Genomic DNA, 18,706 nt, shown 5'->3' on the forward strand with positions numbered 1-18,706 from the left:
CCTTGGGGGACTGATGTGAGGACACAAACATGGGTGGCGATGGGGGGAAAGGGTGAAAACCCTTTAGACCACACAGCTCAGGGGATGTTTTTATTGGGGGTGACCACAAAGGGTGCGTGTTGGGTGCTGTCCCCATCCCCAGAACCAGAACGGGGTGGTTGTGGGGCAGTGATGGCAGTGTCTGTCCCAATGGGGGCTCAGAGAAAAGGCTCCCCTGGTTCTGTGCTCAGCAGAGCAGTGGGTATAAGTCCAGCCCTGTGTTTCACCCACCCACCTGCCAAGGGATGTTCAGCATGAGGGGGGCTCCACCCCTAAGGAATGGGGCCGTGGTTGGGGGGCAGGTGCCCACCTCGCTGGGGGTGGGAGTGGGGCAGGGGGCCCCGCAGCGCTCTGCTGTACGGCCCCCTTAGCTGTTCCCACGGGGACGCCCATCACTCGGCTTCTTCCGAATCGTACTTGAGGTCTTGGAGAATTTCACTGATTGCCTCGATGGTTTTAATTAGCCTACAAGAGCGGATGGAAACTATAAATAAAGCCCATATGGAGCGTATTATCCGGGCTGCCTCACGCTCCCCGCGCTGTTTATGAAACACTCAGCCCGGGGAGGCTGATGGGAGCGCGGCCGCGCGGCATCGCCAAACAATCCGGAGGGCTCCAAACAAGAGATCTTTTGAAGGCACCATCTGGGCCCCCTCCGGCCCCGCTGGAGAGAAGGGAGGATGGGGAGGGAGGCTCTCAACCCTAATAGGAAGGAACCAGGGGGTGCCCACCGACCTGTGCTTGAGCTCCCGCACCTCCTGCTGATGGCTGTCCACACTGGGCTCATCCTGCGCCCGCTGCCGGGCCAGCTGGAGCTGTGCTGTCTGCAGGGGGATACACGGGGGTTGATCCCATCCCATCCAGGTGGCAGCAGGACCCTTCCCCACCTCCCCCCCCCCCCATGCCCGGCACTCACCAGCTGCAGCTTCTCCTGCTCCCGCTCCTGGAGTCGGGTGAGATGCTGGGCCAGGTCGGGGCGGCCGAGCTCACCCCGTAGGCGGCCTCGGAGCTGCAGCACCTCGCGGGAGATGCCGCTAAAAGCCGCCGTGATCTCATGCACCAACTGCCGGTACCGGGGGAAATCGTAGTGCGGGGCGCTGCTCAGATACGCACGGTGACCTCTGGGGGGATAAAGGCAGAAAGCAGCAAAACAAACGTAACTAAGAGGCCCTCCCTGCTGGGGTGATGCTTTAGGGGAGGTTTCCCGTTGCCGTCGTTCGGTACGGGTGGATAAAGGAGGGATGGGGTCCGGTGCCGGTACTCACTCCTCGAACAGCCGGTACGTCTCCACGCGCTCCCCCTGCAGAGCGTAGAAGCGCTGGAGCAGCGCCCGTAGAGCCTCGTCGGTCTGCATGGACACAGCCGGCCGTGGGGCACCGGCACGACGCCGCTACCGCTCCCACCCCGCACCGCTCCCACCCCGCACCGCCATCCGCGTGCTCGGTTCTACCGGCCCGGAGTAACCCACGGAGCGCCCGAGCTCCGTTATACCGCCATTAGAGCCCCCAGCCACGCGTGCACGGCCCGGTTACGGTACGTTGCGACCCCCCCGAGCCCCGTGAAACCGGACGGTTGGCAGCACCCCCCGCCCCGCTCACCATGGCCGGGGCCGCTCCCGGTGCGGAGCGCGCAGGTCCGGTGGGGGCGGAGCACGGAGCAACGAGACACCGTCGCCACCTGCAGGAACCGACGGGCAGCGCCACGACCCACCTCCCCAATACAGCACCGGGACCCCCACCCACCCCAAGAGCCTTCAATCCCACCCTGAACACCGCGACCCCCCCCCCCAGCACACAGCGCTGCAGCCTCGTGATTTAACCCCCCCATATGGGTACAAACAACAGGACAGGGTTTGAAGGCATTTGCTTTATTAGGAGAGCACAGCGTGGAGCAGAGCTGCTCTACTTGACCTTCTTCTTGGGGCGCAGGTTGTTGGTGTGGCCGCATTTCTTCTTGCGGCAGTTGACAGCACGAGGATGGAGGCGAGCGTAGCACCTGGAAGGGAACAGAGGATATCATATATATCATATATATCATATCATTGGGGGGGGTAAAGCCGATACTGATGGATCCCAGTGTATGGGTGGCACAGGACGGGGTAGAATTGGGCTGATTCGGGCCGTACTTGCGGCAGATCATCTTATCACAGTTGTATTTCTGAGCCAGCTGGCGCAGGGACGGCTCGATGATGCCACCACGCAGACGCAGCACCAGGTGCAGGGTGGACTCTGAAAGGGAGAAAAACATCAGAAACAGCCGAAATCACCCCAAACCATGGACCCCCCCCCCCCCCAAAGCATGGACCCCATCATGGACCCAATGGGGCCCAATATCGGCACCTTTCTGGATGTTGTAGTCAGACAGGGTGCGCCCATCTTCCAGCTGCTTGCCAGCGAAGATCAGCCTCTGCTGATCGGGAGGAATGCCTGCGGGATTCAACCGTTAACGGGGCGGTACAGGGGGGGTATAAGGGGGGTATTAAAGGGGGGGCTCCTGAGCGCACCTTCCTTGTCCTGGATCTTGGCCTTCACGTTCTCGATGGTGTCACTGGGCTCAACCTCAAGGGTGATGGTCTTGCCAGTCAGGGTCTTCACAAAGATCTGCATGTTGGCACCGCTCCGCCTGGATAAAGGGGGGGGGGGGGGGAACGACAACCGCGTCACCCCACAAGGCCGAGCCCCACAGCGGCTCCCACCACCACCACCACCACCACCCTGACACCACACAAGCTCCAGGGCCGGGCTCGGTTCCGAGTCCCGCCCGGTACCGTTCGGTACCGCCCCCCCCGCCCCAATCCCCGCTCGCACACGCGGCCCGACCCGCCGCACGCACCGCGCTGATGGGAGAAGAGAGGGCGGAACCGGAACCCGCCCGTCCGACGTCACATCCGACCCCCCCACCACCCTCCCACCCTGCGCAGCCGCAGTGCGGTACCAGCCCTCGGTACCGGCCCGGTTCGGTTCTGCTCCGCTTCCTTCATCCCACACACATCACACATCACCTCTATGTGCAGCCCATAGACAACACGACACCGTGTCAGTGCTGTGCAGCCCAATGGGCAAACACTCCTTTCTATCCAGATAGAATCTCCTTTCATATGAAGCCATTGGGTTTTTCCCTTCCACAATAGACCCTAATGAAGAGAGCCCCATTCTGCCCTACAGCCCCATTATTTCCTACAGCCCCGTTCTTTCCTATAGCCCCACTCTTTCCTATAGCCCCATTGAAAGATAAAGGCTGCTCTCAGCCCTCCCCAGCCCCTTCCCTTCTCCAGGCCCTGATGGTCAAACACTCCATTCTATCTAGATAGAATCTCCTTTCATATGAAGCCATTGGCTTTTTCCATACCACAACAGACCCTGATGAAGAGAGCCCCATTCTGCCCTACCACCCCATTGCTTCCTACAGCCCCATTGTTTCCTACAGCCCCATTGGAAGGTAAAGTCTGCTCTCAGCCCTCCCCAGCCCCTTCCCTTCTCCAGCCCCCAGCTCACAGCCTGCCCTTGTAATGCAGCTGTTCCACCTCAGCCCATCACTGTGACAGTCATTCTCCACCAGGTCCATGTATCTCCTGCACTGAGGACTCCACACCTGGATGCAGCGTTCCAGGTGAGGTCTCATCAAAGCAGGACAGATTCCCCTCCCCTCCCTGACCATGCTGCTTTGGATGCTCAGGATTCAAGCTGTAAGGCCGCGTTGCTGGCTCACATCCACCTCTGACTCTTCTAAGTCACACACAAATAAGGACAGGAGGCTTTTCAAATCCTCGTTTTACTCATTTGCCCAACACAAAGTTGCAGGGTTTGCTCTACAAAGGCAGCACGAGGGACCCATCACCCCCTTTCTTCACTCAGCCATCTCATCCCAAAAAGAAATCACCAAAGGAACACACTAATATAAATACAAGATAGAGAGTTCATGGAGGCCCCAGGGATGGGGCAGAGCGCTGTGCCTTAGTCCAGGTCGTTGGCGGTGTCTTCGTCTGTCAGACTCTGTCCATTCACAGCTGGTAAATCGTATTGGCCCTGTGATAGATCCTCGAAATCCTGACTCGTGGTGGGTGAGATGATGTCGGGGCTGGTGTCGCAGGACTCGGTGCTCTGCTCAGAGGTAGCAATGGTGGTTGTCGTGCTCTTCGGAACCGGGTCGAAGTCGTCGTCATCTTCTAGAATAGGAGATTCGTGTATGTCTGGAAAGGAAGAAGTAGATGTTAATAACTGCTGTAGATACAAACAGCAACATGATGCACTGCAAGGCCAGCCACACTCTGGCAGAAGGATTTTAATCAACAATTGTAATCAACAAAATCAGACCCCATTGCATTTGTGGCTTTGTGATTTCCTACACAATACATTGGATTGTTAACACAGCAGCTGCATGCTGGCAGTCCCAAACTCCCCATTGAAGGCACATTCTGAGGAGGGGGAACCTTGACGAAGGAAGAAGAACCTGAGGAAGCACTCACTGCTGAAAGCCTCCGGGTACTGCTTGGCCAGCTTCCCCTTCAGCGCCCTGCAGGAGGAGAGAGCCACGTTCACAGCTGGACACACACACAGACCCCTTCCATCCTTGGGGTCCCTCACACCATCCCCTCCCAGCTCTTCCTACCGGATCCGACGGAAGATGCTGTCGAGATCCTTCTTCATCTCCACCAACGTCTTGGTGTGGTGCAGGAAGCGCTCGTTCATCTGCTGCATTCGGATGCTCGACAGGTTGTTGAAGTTGAGCAGCATCTCGTTCGTCTTCTCAAAACGATCCAACCTGCGGGGGGGGGGCAGCAGTTCCCGGTGTTATATGAGCGCACCGGGGGCTGCCCCCGCTCACGGGACCCCCCCGGGACTCACATGTTCTTCTGAGCCTGGATGATCGCGTTCACATCCTCGGTGTTCACCATGCCCAGCACCCGCCCGCAGAACACCCGCGAGGCCGTGGGCTCCATCGCACCGCTGCCTCTAAGGGATCCCCGGCCCCCGCAGTGCCCGGTAACGGAACCCCCCCCCCCAAACCCGGACTCGGTATCTCCGTCCGTCCCTCGGCAGCACCGGGGCCGCTCCTTTTCCGTCTCCCTTCACATGACGGGAGAGGAACCGGCGGCCGCTCCTCGCTTCCGGGTGCGGGGTCACGTCGAGCGCGACCCCGTGGCGTCACCGCGCGTGTGCGTCACGGCGCCGGGCCGGAAGTGGTGGCGATTGGGTCTAGTGAAGGGACCGGGTCTGTCCCGGTACCGGAAAACGAACCCGGGGCTGTTCTGTGCGATGGACCGACCTCGCAGGGATTGAGAGGTCCGGGAAAGCTCCGTGGGCCTCCAGCACCCACAGTCGTTAGAGGCGGTGCACCGAGAGCTGCCGGGGTGACGGGCGGCGGGGACACCGGCCCGGTTGGGGTTCCGGACCCGCGGAGCAGGTTCGGTGCTGCGGCCCCTTTAAGACCGCGGCGCGCCGTTCTCGACGCGCCGATGAGGAACGTCGGCGTCACCCAATGGCCTGAGGGGGGCGGGAGGCAGCGGCCCAATGGGAGCGCGGGGGCGGGGCCAGCGGGCGCGGGTTGGCGGGTAGGTGGGAGCGGGGGGCGCGCGGCCGTTGCCAGGGGAGTCCCCGCGCGTGGCGGGAACGTGACGGGGGGACCCCCCGGCGGGCGCGCGCGCGGGAGAAAAGCACGTGGTGGAGGAGAGGGGCGCGGGGCGGGGCTTCCAGGGGCCGGAACCGGTGAGTGGGGCCTCCCCGGGCCGGCCCCGGCGGAAGGGCGCTGTGCGAGCCCGAGCCGCTCGGGTGGTGTTAGACGCCTCATCGCGGTGTCCGCAGTTTGCTGTTTGTATCTCCCGCAGGTCGCTACTCTCTCCCTGCTCTGCCGCCATGGCTTCCAGCGGAGAGGAGACGAGCAGCGGCTCCCCCGGCCGGGCGGGCAGCGGCACCGAACCGCCCAGCCCGGAATCGGCCGCAGCCTGCTCCGCTCAGCTGGACAGTATGGAGGATTTCGAGGTTCTGGAGGAGGACGAGGATGATCTGAGCGAGCTGCCGCCGCTGGAGGACGTGGGACGGGCACGGGGACCGCTGCAGGAGGACGCCCAGTCCGCAGAGCAAGGCCCAGGGGAAGCAGCTGAGGACCCCCAGGAGTGGCTCGATGTCTTGGGTGAGAGCAGGGCAGGAGGGCAGCAGGGCATTCCCAAGATGCTTTGGCGACCACGGAGGCTGAGGTTGGGTTGGGAGTGAGGTTCTCCCCTTCCCTACTATGGGCTGACCACCTCTGGCTTCTCTTGGCCCAGGGAGTGGTTTGCTTAAGAAGAAGACACTCGTGCCAGGTCAGGGGGTGGAGAGCCGCCCCCACAAAGGCCAGGAGGTGACTGTCCGTCTGAGGGCCACACTGGACGATGGCACTGTGGTGGAGGAGAACCCCAGCCTCACCTTTACCCTGGGAGACTGTGATGTATTGCAGGTGGGGCTTGGAGGAAGCTGCTCTGATGTGTGCAACTTCACCCTGGGGGGAGACATGGGGTTGGCAATGTCCTTGTTGGAGTCAGGGTTGGTTGCTTTGCTCATCTTCTCCTGCAACATTGCTCCCTGTAGGCTCTGGACCTCTGTGTACAGCTTATGGAGATGAGAGAAACTGCTTTGATTACATCAGATGCCAAGTATTGCTATGGTGCACAGGGCAGGTGAGCATGGAGAGTGTGGAATGGGATAGGGTGGGCCCAAACAGGGCTATGACAACTATCCCCATTCCCCACTACCACGGCCTGATCACAGCTTTGTGCCACTGCAGGAGCCCTGACATCCCACCCAACGCAGCCCTCACGCTGGAGGTCGAGCTGCTGGAGGCTCGGGATGCACCAGACCTGGAGCTGCTCAGTGGGAAGGAAAAGATAGACCTGGCCAACCGCAAGCGGGAGCGAGGTAACTTCTACTACCAGCAGGCAGATTATGTGTTGGCCATCAATTCCTATGACATCGCTCTCAAAGTCATCGGCTCCAGTTCCAAAGGTACCCCTTTCTGCTGTGAGCGAGGGCTGCCTGTGCTTCCTTCCTGTTGTAACTCACCTCTGGGGTCTTTGCAGTTGATTTCACCCCGGATGAGGAGGCTGAGCTGCTGGATGTGAAGGTGAAATGTCTCAACAATCTGGCAGCCTCTCAGCTTAAACTGGACCATTATGAGGCGGCCCTGAAGTCCTGTAACCTTGTTCTGGAGCACCAGCCAGGGAACATCAAGGCACTTTTCCGGAAGGGCAAGGTGAGCTGCTGCCATCCCTGCACTTCAGCAGGGCTGGGGAGGCGCAGGGACCAGACCTCAGTCACCTCCCTCAACCCCCACCTCATCTTCCAGGTCCTGGCCCAGCAGGGCGAGTACAGAGAGGCCATCCCCATCCTAAAGGCAGCTTTGAAGCTGGAGCCTTCAAACAAGGTAGGCTGGGTGTTCTCATGGCTCTGGCCTTGTGGCCGTGTTCCTACAAACCTCAGTGTACCCCATAGCTGTCACCAGTCTCCTTTGTGTGTGGCCAGGGCAGCTGTGGGGTGGTGTACCAAGTGCCAGCACCTGGTGCTGCAATACCTGAACGTGGCTGAGCTCGTGGGTTCCTTATCTCCATGTTGCAAGACTCTCTTTTTGCCCTTTGGCCCTTGTGGTAGCAGGGATCTCTGCCAGCCCATCTCTGCTTCAGCAGCTCTGCCTGCACGGTCTGGCTTCCCTGTGGCTTGTGCCATTGCTGTGAGAAGCGAGGCAGAGCAAGTTCTTGTCATCTCACTCAGCAGTCTGCAGTGTGATTCATTGGGTGGCCCCAGCAAACCCAAGCCTCAGTCCAGCACCCAGGCCGGAGCAATCTCTGGGTCAGGAATTTCCTGTTAGTTAATGATCAGCTGCAGGACTGAAGCCTCAGGGAAGTCAAAAGCCTCAGCAGTGCCAGGAAGTGGCTCCAGCAAAAGCAGGGCTGGGAGCAGCAGGGGAGGTGCTGCCTGCAGTGGGGGCATTGCTCCTTCATTGGCTTCTCGGTTTTATCCGCCTCTTTGTGGCCATTCCACCAAAACATCACAGTTCACCTCGTGTTCCCTGGTGCCTGAAGGTCACGGGCAGCATGAGGCCCTGCAGGTGCTCAATAGCCTTCAGAGCTCCCAGGCACCTTGTGGTGTGAGAGCCCTCATGAGGAAGGGTATATGGGATCTCAAAGTAGCACTTGGGCTGCTTGTAAGAGGTAGAGGAGCAGAACTGGGACTACAGGGATGGGGGATGCTCTCCCTGCTTGTCCTTTGTGTCATTGCTGCTGGCAGGGCTGCAGCTCATCAGCCCATCTGGGTGAAGCTTTTAATTGAAAAGGAGCAAAAATCAAACTGCCTGGCAGTGACGTTACCAATGAAACCACAAACAAATGATTGGCCTTTCCAGCTGCTTGCTGAGATTCGCAGGGATGTGGCAGTGCAGCTTTAAACACACAGTGGTGAGTCACAGCTAAGGCTACCGGTGGTGAGAACAGACTCAAGAAATGATCAGCTCCACCTGCTTTTGGATGAGAAAACCTGGTTGTCTGGTGCTGCCGGCACCTCGTCACTGGTGCAAACCTTCACGTCCCTTTCTAACCCCTTGGAGGTTCACCTTTATGGAGATGCTGTTTGTTCTACATCAAAGCACCAAACCCAGCAAGGTGCTGGGGTGTGTTTGCAGGTGCCATGGCTTGGCAGTGCCCTGGCTGCTCGCTGTGCTGGTGCTTTGGGGCAGTATCAGAGCTGCCTGCAGCACAGCATCCCCAGCAGAGGGCACAGCACAGCTGTGGCACCGCTGTGTTGCTGCCACTGCAGGCTGGGGATATCAGCCCTCCACCACAGAGCAGGTCCAATAGTGCAGGATGCAGAAGGACATCCAAGGTTTGCCATAGTCTGGCTTCAGACCAGGTTTGGTGTGAGCCTTCTTACCCAGCCTATTTCCAGATAGAAATGTGATAGAGCTCTGGCTGGTCTGTCCCCGAGGCAGAAACTTTTCTGCCTCGATTAAAGGAGAAAATCCTGATGCTGCCATCAGCTTCAGGCTCCTCTGCACACTGTCAGCAGCTGTTCCTTCATGTCGCTTCCACAGGGAACAGGCTGCCAGCAAGGAGGAGCTTTGGTAGGTGGAAGGGATGGGGAATGCTTAGAGCTCTGAACTACATCTGTAGGAGAGTTTGGCAGGATCCAGAGGGATAATGAAGGTTCTGAGGGTCCTGAGCAGGCAGGAAGCAATGTCCTGGTGCAGCTCCTCCATGTGGGGCAGTGGGGCAGCATCAAACCATCAGCTCCTGTGGGGCCAGAGGGGCCCCAGTCTGCTGTTATCTGCACTGTGGTTCCTATCCCCTCCCCTGTACCCTGGGTTTGATAACCGCTGTGCTGCACTCTGCTCCCCAGACCATCCATGCCGAGCTCTCAAAGCTGGTGAAGAAGCACGCGGACCAGAAGACAGTGGAGACAGAGATGTACAGGAAGATGCTTGGGAATCCCAGCGCCAGCAGCACCCCGGTGAAGTGCAAGGACAAGCTGACCTGGGTAAGGGCTGGGACTGGCAAACAGAGAGGGGTGGCAGAGCTTTGAGGTCTGCAAGGGGGATTCATCCCATAGGGCCAGTGTGGTGCTGCTCCTGGGCAGGGGGCTGCGGCACTGAACCACCCCAGGCTGAGGGCCAGGAAATTACTGATAGCGGTGCTGCTGCTGCTGCCTCTCTGCCTGGCCGTGGCAGCTGGAGGCTGTGGACTTTGCTCTCAGCTGGTTGTGCAGGTGGAAAGCGCTGTCAGCTGGGCAGCACATGCTGTCCCCTTAGATGTGCCGGGCAGAGCCAACGCAGCACTTGCCTTTTTGGGCTGTGTTATCTCAGATGCGTGTTGGGAGCCATGCTCTGCCCCACGGCCCCGTGCCAGCAGGCAGGGCTGTGTGTCCCAGCTGAGGGGCATCCCGTCACATTGCCAACATCTCTCCTTTTCAGACCATCCCCTGGAAGTGGCTCTTTGGTGCGACAGCCATCGCTCTGGGTGGGGTGGCTCTATCTGTTGTCATCGCAGCAAGGAACTGAGGAGCAGCGGTGGGGAGCCCGGCTCTGGGATGTGCCTCGCTCCTGCCTGGGGTGTCCATGGGGCTCCGCTCCCCTCATTGCTCCCTGTGGACTCATAGATGCTCTCCTGGCAGGTGGTACCACATCCCCCCTCCCCTGACCATCACCCAGCACCCCCACACCTCGTCCTGCTGGGGACAAAGCCGCAGGTAAAGCAGAGCCCCCGCAGCCCTGAATGCATTGGGGCAGCCTGAGCTGGGAGTGCTGCACGCAGTGACTGTCCTGGGGAGGACACAGCAAAGCCTGGCACTGCTGGAGGCAGCTGGATGGATGTGAGCCCTCTGTAAGGGACACAGGGTGTTTGGGGCACGTGCAATGAGATTCCCCCCGAGCTGGGGGGGCTGTCAGGGAGCCCAGCTCTGCCCTGCTCCCCATCAGAGCGTGCAATGCCCATAGAAAGCCAAAGAACCCCACGGAGCAATGGACACAGAGAAGCGCCATCATGGCTGATACTGGGGGTCCCCTCCTGCCCTGCAGCTCCCCCCAGCCCCGCTGTCAGCTCTGCTCCTATGGGGGCTGGATGTACTTGGATGCACTGTCCCCCCCCACCCCAAAACCGACTGTGAAATCCCAATAAAGGACAATTGGTGCACGGCGGGGCCTGGTTCGTCACACCATGGGATGCAATGACAACATGGGGAGCAGCACAGGGATGGGGGGGTCACACACGTGGGGGCTGCACCTGGGGGGGGTCCATTAGTGGGTTGGGGGCTGTGTACCCCCCCCAGACTGTACCCAACCTAGTCTGTGCCCATATAACATGGGATGGTGGGGGGGGGTTGGGGGGTTCCCCGCAGCCCTCTATGTCCTCCCCAAACCCCCCTTCCCGCCATGCCCCGCGCCCTTTTAATTTGCATATCCCCACCCCCTTCCCTTTTATCATCCAATCTTCCGCCTCGCCCCGTGGAGCTCGACCAATAAGAACGCGCTCTGCCCTCCTCCTTACCCCAGCAACAGGCTCTACGAATAGGCGGGGCCAAACGGAGCCCCGCCCCCTTTGAACGCCTCATGAATAATTCATAAGGGGGGCGTGGCTCCGGCGGAGGCCCCGGCGGCCCAGGCGCGGAGGGGGAGACGGTCCCAAGATGGCGGCGCTGCAGGCGGAGCGCGGGTACGGGCTGTCCTGCGGCCGGCTGGGCCGCGGCACCCGCATCTCCGTGTTCCACGTCAAGCTGACGGAGAGCGCCCTGCGAGCCTTCGAGAGCTACCAGGCGTGTAAGGTGAGGGGCTGGGGGGGCACGGCCGGAGCACGAGGCCTTTGGGGGGGCCTGGAGCCCCGCGGTGGGGCTGTGTGTGTGTGTGGGGGGGTGGTTCTATGGAGGCCCGGTTCGGTTCCGTGTGGGGCCGGCTCTGGTTGTAGGGCCAGGCCCGGTTTTTATGGCTTGAAGGCCGTGGGGTGGGGGGGGCTGGCTGTGCCCTTCGGTTACACCTCGGATTGAGGGGGGGTTCCTGGTTCCTGTTGGGGCTATGGGGGATCCCTGTGTCCCCTCCCGGCTGTATGGGGGGGATTCCTCACCTTTGGGGTCTGGAGGCGCCGTGTGCCCCCCTGGGGTGACCGGGGGAGACATGGGGGGGTGTGAGGGCTGAGCTGTCTCTTCCCCCCCCCATGTAAATGGCCGTGGAGTGACGGGGGAAGCGGCGTCCCTCCTCCATAAGGGACCGTGCAGCCGCTTCCCCTCCCCCCAGCTACGTGACACCGGGCAGCGCAGGTCCCCCCTCCCCTCGTGTCTATGGAGCCGTGGGGTCCTTCCCCCTCTTCATGTCTTGGGGGTCCCCCGCCGCCCCCCGGCTCTTGCTGGGGCCGCACATCGCCATTCCTCGCTGTCTGTGCTGTGCTCTCCCACCAACCCCCCCATCACCCCAACCCCCCCATCACCCCATCCCGGTCCCATCTCTGTCCTCTCATCCTCTCTCGTTCTTTCCCCCCCCCCCTTTTCTCTGCGTCTCGGTGCCGTCTTTCACCTTCCCCTCCAGCCGGAACCCAGCGCTCCGTCAGCTCTGTAGGATAAACCATATGTTGTCACAACACTATTTTTAATGTCGGGTGTGGGTTACATCACAGCCCCGCGTTGGGCAACCATCCGTGCGAGGACGGACGTAATTACTGTTCCAAGGCTTTATCAACCCGTCTTTTAATGAGCTCTTATCGGCCTTATGAGAAGGCAGCGGCAGCAGAAGGGGCCTTGGATAGGCTGAGGCTTTCGATTGGTTTTTTCTCTTGCAAAATACATACTTCTATATGTTAAAAAGGAAAGAAAATGAGGCCTATGTATCGGGAAGGTCTTTTCCTTTAGGGGGCAGGGTGAGTAGGAAGGCTCCGGGCAGCTGCACTCAGTATTTTGGGAAGCTATTCTGGGTCTCGGCGCCGTGAATAGTGGTGTTTATTTTCCAAACGCTGTTTGGTGGCCATCGGCCACTAATGAACTTTGCTTCCTTCCCCGCCACCCAAAGGAGCAGCAGCAGCAGCCGGAGCTGCAGAGCAGGGAGGGACGGCAGCGCTGTTTGTGCAGTGAATAACGCAGCAATTAGTGGCTCTGAGTGCACGCACTGCCTTGGCCTGGTGAGTTACCCCATGGATGGGGCAGCGGTGTTGGCACACCCGGGGTGGCTGTTTGCAGCTCTGGGCTGTGATTTAATTCTGCTCCATGGAAGGAATTTGCTCAGGGTTGTGTGTGGTTTGAAGCACGGTGCATCCCGTGATGGTGGCACGGTAGCAAGCACTGCTCAGGTGCTCCTGCAGCTCCTTGGGTGCAGCCTGACCTGTTCCTGCAGCAGGGTGGTGTGTCAATGTGATGCCCAGGGACTTGGCTTCATTTGGTTGACTTGTTCTTGGCCTAAGGGTGATGCATTGGGGCTGCGTGAGCCCAAAGTGATGGCCGTGTTGGGTCTCCCCCTTTGGGTTGGTGTGGAAGGCTGATGGAGAGTGGTGTTGGTCCCTTTTAGCTGCTGGGATCTGCTCAGTTTCTGTCTCTGGCCGCAGTGTGGGGTGCAGTGCTTGCATGGAAGGAGCAGAACCTGCGTCACCTGCTCACACCTCCCCAAGTCTCTGCCTGCTGAGCTGTGCAGTGAATGCTGAGCATTGGTAACGTGGCCCAGGGCAGGCTGTGTGCTGCTGTGAGATGGAGCCGGCCTTGTCCCACAGCCTAAAACAACGCTCAGCTCTCCAAGGAATGCACTCTGCATTGGCTCAACTGTGTTAGCAAAGCAATGGATGGGTCCAGGCTCTGCTGGGCCTCCCCGTGTGCCTTGTGTCCCCTCTGCTCTGCCAGGGTCTGCTGAGCCCCTGCCCTGCTTTCCCCCTTTACTTTGGGTCTCATCCTTCTCACTCCATGTGGTTTGGACAGCTGTGGTGTCACCCCATCAATACACCCAGGTACCCCTCAGCACACAGCTCTCATCCTTTGCTTTTTGCCCCCACCTTCACTCAGTTCTGGGTGGGCAGATTTGGGTTGAGCACCTCACACAGACCCACGTGCTGCATGTGGTCGGCGTGTGCCATCGCAGCCAGCAGTGCTGGGGCCGTGCAAAGCTGCTGACTATTCCTGGAACTTCCCCGGTGGGAATTTCCCATATTTATCAGAAAATGGCTGTGGTTTGAGGAGCAGCACTCACTCCGTGGGTTGCAGTGTGATAAAAAGGGACATTCTCTCCCCGTTATACACTTGCTGTGATGGCTCTGTATTCCTGTTGCTGGCTGAGCTTTAGCAGGTGCGTAGATACTCAGTGGGGCTGAGCTGACCCCAGTTCTGCCCCACACTCTGAACCCAGCAGTGTTGGATCTCTGCTCTGCTGCTGGGGCTCCCCACATCCCCTTCCTTCCCCATAGGATGGTGTGGCTGAGGCTGTTTCCCGAAGGGTTAAGCAGATCCTTTGCAATGTTAAAATAACTCCTCCAGAGCCAGTTTTCGGGGTCAGGCTGTTGTGCTTAAAGCCCAAACTACAAAATGAAGGCTCCATAGGGCAGTGCTCTCTGTCTGACACCTGCGACAGCAGCCTGCTCCTTCTGAATCACAGCTCACGGAGTTATCTCCGTGCTTTCTGCATCATCCCTCCTCTCCCATAACCTGTTTTTTCCTGTCTTATTAACTCACCGATGCTGTCGTCCATCAGAATTGAAGCTGTTACGACATCGGGAACATGAGACCGGTGACATGAGCGAGTGAATCAGCCCGGAGGAGGTTGGGGAAGGAAACTGTGCTGCACTTCAGCCATCAGCAGAAATGGGCCGGGACGTGCCGAGCTCAGCATTGACCCACAGCTCCCAGCTGAGAGATGGGATGGGATGGGATGGGATGGGATGGGATGGGATGGGAGACGCTTCCCATGGTTCCCAAGGAATGTTTTGACCCGTGGTGGTTTCCTTTCAATTATTTAGGGCAGCTTTTTTCCTCTCGACCAGAACAGCGTTTAGATCTGCTCAAATTACAGATTCATCTCTATAGTTTTCAAATTGCACGGGAAAGAACCGTCTGTAATTTACATCCAACGTGACGTACAGTTGCTATGGGATTCAGTGGCAAATTATAAAGCCATTATACTGGGCTTTTTTCTACCAGTGGCAGCAGGCTGCAGCACTCCTTCTAATTGGTGACGTGCCAAAGGAAAACAGGAACTTTGGGGCAGAACCTTTGGATCTGAGGGTGCTTTTTTCCCCCTTTTTTGGGGTCACGTTCTGTTTTTTCTCACCTTAGAAGGATGGGATTCATCAAAGAGCTTCACTTTGGCCTTTTGGTAACTTGCTGCTTTCTAACAATCCCCGGGGGGAGCAAAGTTGATGTCGATCCCCTCTGGTTTCTATGAAGGTGTTTTTCTTTAAGGCATGGAACAGGAGCATTTTGGCACTGGGATCAATGGATCCAGCAGCTGGGCTGGGTGCTTGCATGCATTGCCCAGCAAGACTCAACCTGTGCTCCCTTTCAGCTCCCTTTCTCGCTGTTTTCAGACTGAACTGAAGCAGGTGGGGATGCAGGCTGTTGTTTCTGTGGCAGCTGTCGTGTTGTCTCACCTGTGCAGGGCCCTGTGCTGAGATGTGAGCTCAGGGCTGTGTGGGGCTGGGGCCATGCGGGTGCTGCTGGGCTGTGGGGCAGCACAGAGTGCTCTGTCCTGTTCCGTGGGTTGTGTCAGAGCTGCTTGGCACGACACGGGGCTGTTGAAATCACTCACTTTGCACCGTGCTGACTGCTGGGGGGGGGGGTGAATTATGGGGTTTGCTTGGAAAAGCATTGAGGTCTCAGTGCTGAAGGGACATGTGAGCTCCTAAACACATCCACAGCCCGCTCAGTGCTGTGTGTAACTTAAGAACATGAACTTGCGAAGCATCTCCAAATCCCCGGTGTTTGTGCGTGTTGAAAAATGGGAAGAGGCCGTCTGCATGCGTCACTGCCCTGCCGGGCTGTGCCAGCTAATCCACGGGAGGAGAATAGGTTTTGGCTGACGGGGTGGTTTTGCTGCTCGTGCACAATGGGGTGCGTTGGGATGGCTGCAGGGCTGGGGTGGGTGCACGGCTGCTGTGTGACACAAGGGGTGAGCTGGGTTCCTTGTGAGCAATGAGGGTGAATGCTGCTTCTGGAGGAGCCTTGATGTGAAGGGAACTTCTTCTTCCAATGAAATGAAGCACCTGATGCTGATATTCCATACAGAGGCATCGCCAGCGCTGTGCTCCTGCGGTGCCGTGTCTGACCTAGATGCATTATCCAGGATAGGAGCTTGGATTTGCTGATAAGAAGAGTTTTCTGTAGTAGCTCAGGCATTGCTTAGAAACCTGCAGTGTACGCAGAGGTAACTTGTGCCTCCCATAGTAACCCAGTGCTGCCTTCTGACTTTATTTTCTCAACAACTGCAATTCTGAAGGGCCCGAGAGCCCCTGTGCAGCACCCTGCGCTGTGCATTGTGCCCACCTCCCTGCCCTGCTCTGGCCAGGAGGCAGCCTGGAAAAGCACAGCTCCGTGCACTTGGTCCCTCCTTTCTTTACATTGGATCGGTGCCTCTTTAATTTAAAGAAACCGGCATTTGTTTAACTCAAAAAGAGGTCACCGTGTGCTGCTGTGCTGCGAGGCCGGTGCTGTTAACCCTCCTTGGTTTGCTTTATACCTGGGAAAAGGCTTCTCCTGGAGCTCCCCTGGAAACCTGGGCCTCCCCATTTGGTCCCTTGGTGCCACCAGCACCACATGAAGCCCATTTATCCACATATGTTCCTTCCAAGCCCGGCAGGATGGAAGAAACACCACTTGGTCCATGTCATTGTACCCAAAGGATCCATATATTTCTAAAACCAGAGTGTGAAAGACTCTTAATTTAATCTTCCTTCTCTATTCTTACTCACCCAGGACCCGTTGTGCGATGGGCTGCGATCGATACGTGACGTGCCAGTTGTGGTTCTTTGAATCATGTTTCCACATTTCAGTGTCTAGACTGGCTGTTTGTGTGTGCTGTGCTCTACCTCTCCAGCTCCGGCGCTGATTTCAGTTGTTTTTGGCTCCTGGTTTCTATGAGAAAGTGAAGTGGGCCGTGCTGCTGTCTTCTATGGTTCCTATAAAGAGAGCAATGCAGGATCTGATAGAATATACATGGCTTTATAAGCTCTGTGCTGCTGCTTTCCACTCTCCTTGTAGAACCCCTATGGATGTGCTGGGCTCTCTATGGTTCCTCTGCAGGAAGACTGTGCAGCGAGCAACAAAACCAGCAATAAATGCTCCCTGTAGGAATTAAAAACCTTCTAATCCACATAAATTGGGGTGTTTGGGGGGATGGAAGCAGCCTGCAACAGATTGCAGTGACTGTGCTTTGCAGTGAGCCACTCTGCTGTGTTTGCATGTATTTGGGTTGTGGTCCTGAGCCTTACAGCTCCGTGTGATGCCCGAAGCTGAGCTGGGCTGTGTGTATTTGCTTCAGAAAGCGGAGCTCCTGGTGTACAGTGACGTGAGTTATGGATGGATGGGTGAAAGAAATCATGTTCACAGCTTGTAATTAACTGCTGCCGCTCGCTGCCTTGAAATGTCAAAGGCTTAAGTGCCTCTGAACCAGGAACAGCGGCCGTGCAGCATGCAGAGCACAGGGCTGTGCTTATGGCTGCTCCGTGCATCCCTGTCCTCACCAAGCCAGCCCTGCTGTTCCATGGCACCCAGGGTTTGGGATGAGGGATGGAGTTGGGAAGCCGGCTGTCCCAGCCTGGGTACATGGAGCCAAGGGCAGGCTGTGTGCATCACCTGGGGCATACAGTGCAGCACAGCTCAGTGCATGGCTCAGAGCAGAGCTGGGGGCAATGGGAGCTGCGCTGGGGCACAGCCCTGGGGCTCTGCTCTATTGGGGCTCTGCTCTATTTGGGCCCTGCTGGCAGCAATAGGGTTGTGCTCAGCTCCAGCAGTGCATGGGGCTGAGGGTTGAATGCATGCAGCACCTGCTGGGGCTTCCGAGCCGAACCGTGACCTCTGCTCTGCCTGCCTGCAGAATTAAGAACTTCTTGTGCTCCCATAAATAGTTTCTTAAGCAGTGCGTAGGAGCTCAGCTGGCCAATTTCTTTTGTGGAGTGCGGTCTGTTGGCAAAGCTCTGGGCACTGCTGGTCCCATTGCTGTGCCCTGTCTGTATTGGTTCAGCACGAAAAGAACTGTGGTTACATGGAACAGCCAGTGAGGTCTGCATGCATCCCATGTCACTGTGTACCATGGGTGCATCATCCATATCCCATAAGGAAGCAGGGGAGGAGGATGCAGCCATGCACTGTGTGCTCAGCCTGGAGCACAGCAGCAGCTCTGCAGCACACAGCTGTGCTTTCATCTCCAGAAATGCAGCAATAGGAAGGGGGAAGTAATAACAGGACAAGCAAGGCACGCTTGCCCTTTATAAAAGTAAATGGGATATCTTAAATCTGCTTCAGATACGCACTTCAGTTGACGTGGAACGTAACGGTGATTAAAACCAATGGCAAACATTATTTTTCCGGAGCATGATTTGGAAACGGTTCTGAATGTAACAAAGACTTTGTTCATAACCCATAGGGAAGGCACAAGAAGTGCTCCCTGCGTTGCCATGCAGAGCATTTCCTCTGCTGCCCTGCACTGTGACCATGCTGCCATCTGTTCCATCTCCCTGCAGGTGAGGTGTGTTGTGGCTCAGCCTCTGCCTGCTTGGCAGCAGCACTGATGTGTTTTTGCTGTTCTTATCTGAACTTTCCTTTTTTTCCCATGCTTGTTTTCGGGATTTGTTGTAACTTGAACCTTCACAACTGTCCTGGATGGGAGCGAAGACACATCGGATTTCTTACTTAATTCTACTGTATTTTAGGGGTGGATTTGGGAAGGGTATGCTCTTTCTTTCACTGTTTGTTGCTTTATTTTTGGAGCAGGTTTGTTCCAAGCCACCCTGGCAGAGCAAATAGAGACGCAGCTGAAACAGAGCGGGTTCTGTGCCTCCGCAGCAGAGGGAGAACCTTCAGCCCTGTCTGCCCCTGCACCTATAAGGCAGGAGGGCATGGAGATGTGGGGCTGCACCGCCGTGGGTTTGTTAATGCAACTGGAGATCTTGGGGATAGAATCCCTTTGGTGGGGAAAAAACTGTCCCTTGTGAGTGCTTTGTTGCTCGTTCTATCACAGATCAGAGAATGGTTTGATTGGT

The 18,706-nt window shown here is 57.7% G+C and overlaps 5 protein-coding genes across 8 annotated transcripts in view; 2 read left to right on the forward strand and 3 right to left on the reverse strand.

Moving 5' to 3' along the window:
- Positions 1 to 77: 77 nt before the first annotated feature.
- Positions 78 to 1,742, reverse strand: REX1BD (required for excision 1-B domain containing). 2 transcript variants are annotated; one of them, XM_015886709.1, is made up of 5 exons: positions 1,638 to 1,742; positions 1,305 to 1,387; positions 956 to 1,160; positions 775 to 863; positions 78 to 504 (listed from the first exon to the last, which is right to left on the reverse strand). In XM_015886709.1, the coding sequence occupies exons 1-5, from the start codon at positions 1,638 to 1,640 to the stop codon at positions 432 to 434; spliced, it is 453 nt and encodes a 150-aa protein (XP_015742195.1). In that variant the 5' UTR covers positions 1,641 to 1,742; the 3' UTR covers positions 78 to 431. The 2 variants fall into 2 exon arrangements, with proteins under 2 accessions (XP_015742195.1, XP_015742194.1); XM_015886708.2 differs by lacking the exon at positions 1,638 to 1,742 and having other exon boundaries at positions 1,305 to 1,626.
- A 143-nt stretch (positions 1,743 to 1,885) lies between these two features.
- Positions 1,886 to 2,930, reverse strand: UBA52 (ubiquitin A-52 residue ribosomal protein fusion product 1). Its single transcript, XM_015886711.2, has 5 exons — positions 2,872 to 2,930; positions 2,543 to 2,661; positions 2,379 to 2,465; positions 2,165 to 2,267; positions 1,886 to 2,034 (listed from the first exon to the last, which is right to left on the reverse strand). Exons 2-5 carry the CDS (start codon positions 2,643 to 2,645, stop codon positions 1,941 to 1,943), a joined length of 387 nt encoding a protein of 128 aa, XP_015742197.1. The 5' UTR covers positions 2,646 to 2,661; positions 2,872 to 2,930; the 3' UTR covers positions 1,886 to 1,940.
- An 861-nt stretch (positions 2,931 to 3,791) lies between these two features.
- On the reverse strand, positions 3,792 to 5,181 carry KXD1 (KxDL motif containing 1). The gene is made up of 4 exons (XM_015886726.2): positions 4,884 to 5,181; positions 4,648 to 4,800; positions 4,505 to 4,551; positions 3,792 to 4,228 (listed from the first exon to the last, which is right to left on the reverse strand). The coding sequence occupies exons 1-4, from the start codon at positions 4,976 to 4,978 to the stop codon at positions 3,993 to 3,995; spliced, it is 531 nt and encodes a 176-aa protein (XP_015742212.1). The 5' UTR covers positions 4,979 to 5,181; the 3' UTR covers positions 3,792 to 3,992.
- Positions 5,182 to 5,344: 163 nt separating this feature from the next.
- Positions 5,345 to 10,691, forward strand: FKBP8 (FKBP prolyl isomerase 8). Of its 3 annotated transcripts, none has more exons than XM_015886725.2 (9): positions 5,345 to 5,442; positions 5,864 to 6,168; positions 6,302 to 6,471; positions 6,603 to 6,691; positions 6,799 to 7,016; positions 7,091 to 7,263; positions 7,357 to 7,434; positions 9,399 to 9,536; positions 9,970 to 10,691. In XM_015886725.2, exons 2-9 carry the CDS (start codon positions 5,892 to 5,894, stop codon positions 10,054 to 10,056), a joined length of 1,230 nt encoding a protein of 409 aa, XP_015742211.1. In that variant the 5' UTR covers positions 5,345 to 5,442; positions 5,864 to 5,891; the 3' UTR covers positions 10,057 to 10,691. The 3 variants fall into 3 exon arrangements, with proteins under 3 accessions (XP_015742211.1, XP_015742208.1, XP_015742210.1); XM_015886722.2 differs by lacking the exon at positions 5,345 to 5,442 and adding an exon at positions 5,544 to 5,590; XM_015886724.2 differs by lacking the exon at positions 5,345 to 5,442 and adding an exon at positions 5,629 to 5,744.
- A 428-nt stretch (positions 10,692 to 11,119) lies between these two features.
- Positions 11,120 to 18,706, forward strand: part of ELL (elongation factor for RNA polymerase II) — a 29,893-nt gene continuing 22,306 nt past the window's right edge. Inside the window, exon 1 of the mRNA XM_015886572.2 lies at positions 11,120 to 11,315. Coding sequence (XP_015742058.1) covers positions 11,181 to 11,315 — 135 coding nt within the window. The 5' untranslated portion in view covers positions 11,120 to 11,180. The remainder of the gene's footprint in view (positions 11,316 to 18,706) is intronic.

The sequence above is a fragment of the Coturnix japonica genome, chromosome 28 (genome assembly GCF_001577835.2).
Source record: "Coturnix japonica isolate 7356 chromosome 28, Coturnix japonica 2.1, whole genome shotgun sequence".
NCBI classification, from domain to species: Eukaryota; Metazoa; Chordata; class Aves; order Galliformes; family Phasianidae; genus Coturnix; species Coturnix japonica.

What these genes read in the sequence shown, in the direction of transcription:
- REX1BD (XM_015886708.2), bottom strand. Translation starts at nt 1,393, where the DNA reads ATGCAGACCGACGAGGCTCTACGGGCGCTGCTCCAGCGCTTCTACGCT. An exon ending in ACGTACCGGCTGTTCGAGGA is followed by an intron (nt 1,161 to 1,304) that starts GTGAGTACCGGC and finishes TTATCCCCCCAG; the next exon opens with AGGTCACCGTGCGTATCTGA. An exon ending in AGCAGGAGAAGCTGCAGCTG is followed by an intron (nt 864 to 955) that starts GTGAGTGCCGGG and finishes ATCCCCCTGCAG; the next exon opens with ACAGCACAGCTCCAGCTGGC.
- UBA52 (XM_015886711.2), bottom strand. Translation starts at nt 2,645, where the DNA reads ATGCAGATCTTTGTGAAGACCCTGACTGGCAAGACCATCACCCTTGAG. An exon ending in CAAGATCCAGGACAAGGAAG is followed by an intron (nt 2,466 to 2,542) that starts GTGCGCTCAGGA and finishes TGAATCCCGCAG; the next exon opens with GCATTCCTCCCGATCAGCAG. An exon ending in GATAAGATGATCTGCCGCAA is followed by an intron (nt 2,035 to 2,164) that starts GTACGGCCCGAA and finishes GTTCCCTTCCAG; the next exon opens with GTGCTACGCTCGCCTCCATC.
- KXD1 (XM_015886726.2), bottom strand. Translation starts at nt 4,978, where the DNA reads ATGGAGCCCACGGCCTCGCGGGTGTTCTGCGGGCGGGTGCTGGGCATG. An exon ending in ATCCAGGCTCAGAAGAACAT is followed by an intron (nt 4,801 to 4,883) that starts GTGAGTCCCGGG and finishes CCCCCCCCGCAG; the next exon opens with GTTGGATCGTTTTGAGAAGA. An exon ending in GTACCCGGAGGCTTTCAGCA is followed by an intron (nt 4,229 to 4,504) that starts GTGAGTGCTTCC and finishes CTTCCTTTCCAG; the next exon opens with ACATACACGAATCTCCTATT.
- FKBP8 (XM_015886722.2), top strand. Translation starts at nt 5,550, where the DNA reads ATGGGAGCGCGGGGGCGGGGCCAGCGGGCGCGGGTTGGCGG. An exon ending in TGCTATGGTGCACAGGGCAG is followed by an intron (nt 6,692 to 6,798) that starts GTGAGCATGGAG and finishes GTGCCACTGCAG; the next exon opens with GAGCCCTGACATCCCACCCA. An exon ending in AGCTGGAGCCTTCAAACAAG is followed by an intron (nt 7,435 to 9,398) that starts GTAGGCTGGGTG and finishes TCTGCTCCCCAG; the next exon opens with ACCATCCATGCCGAGCTCTC.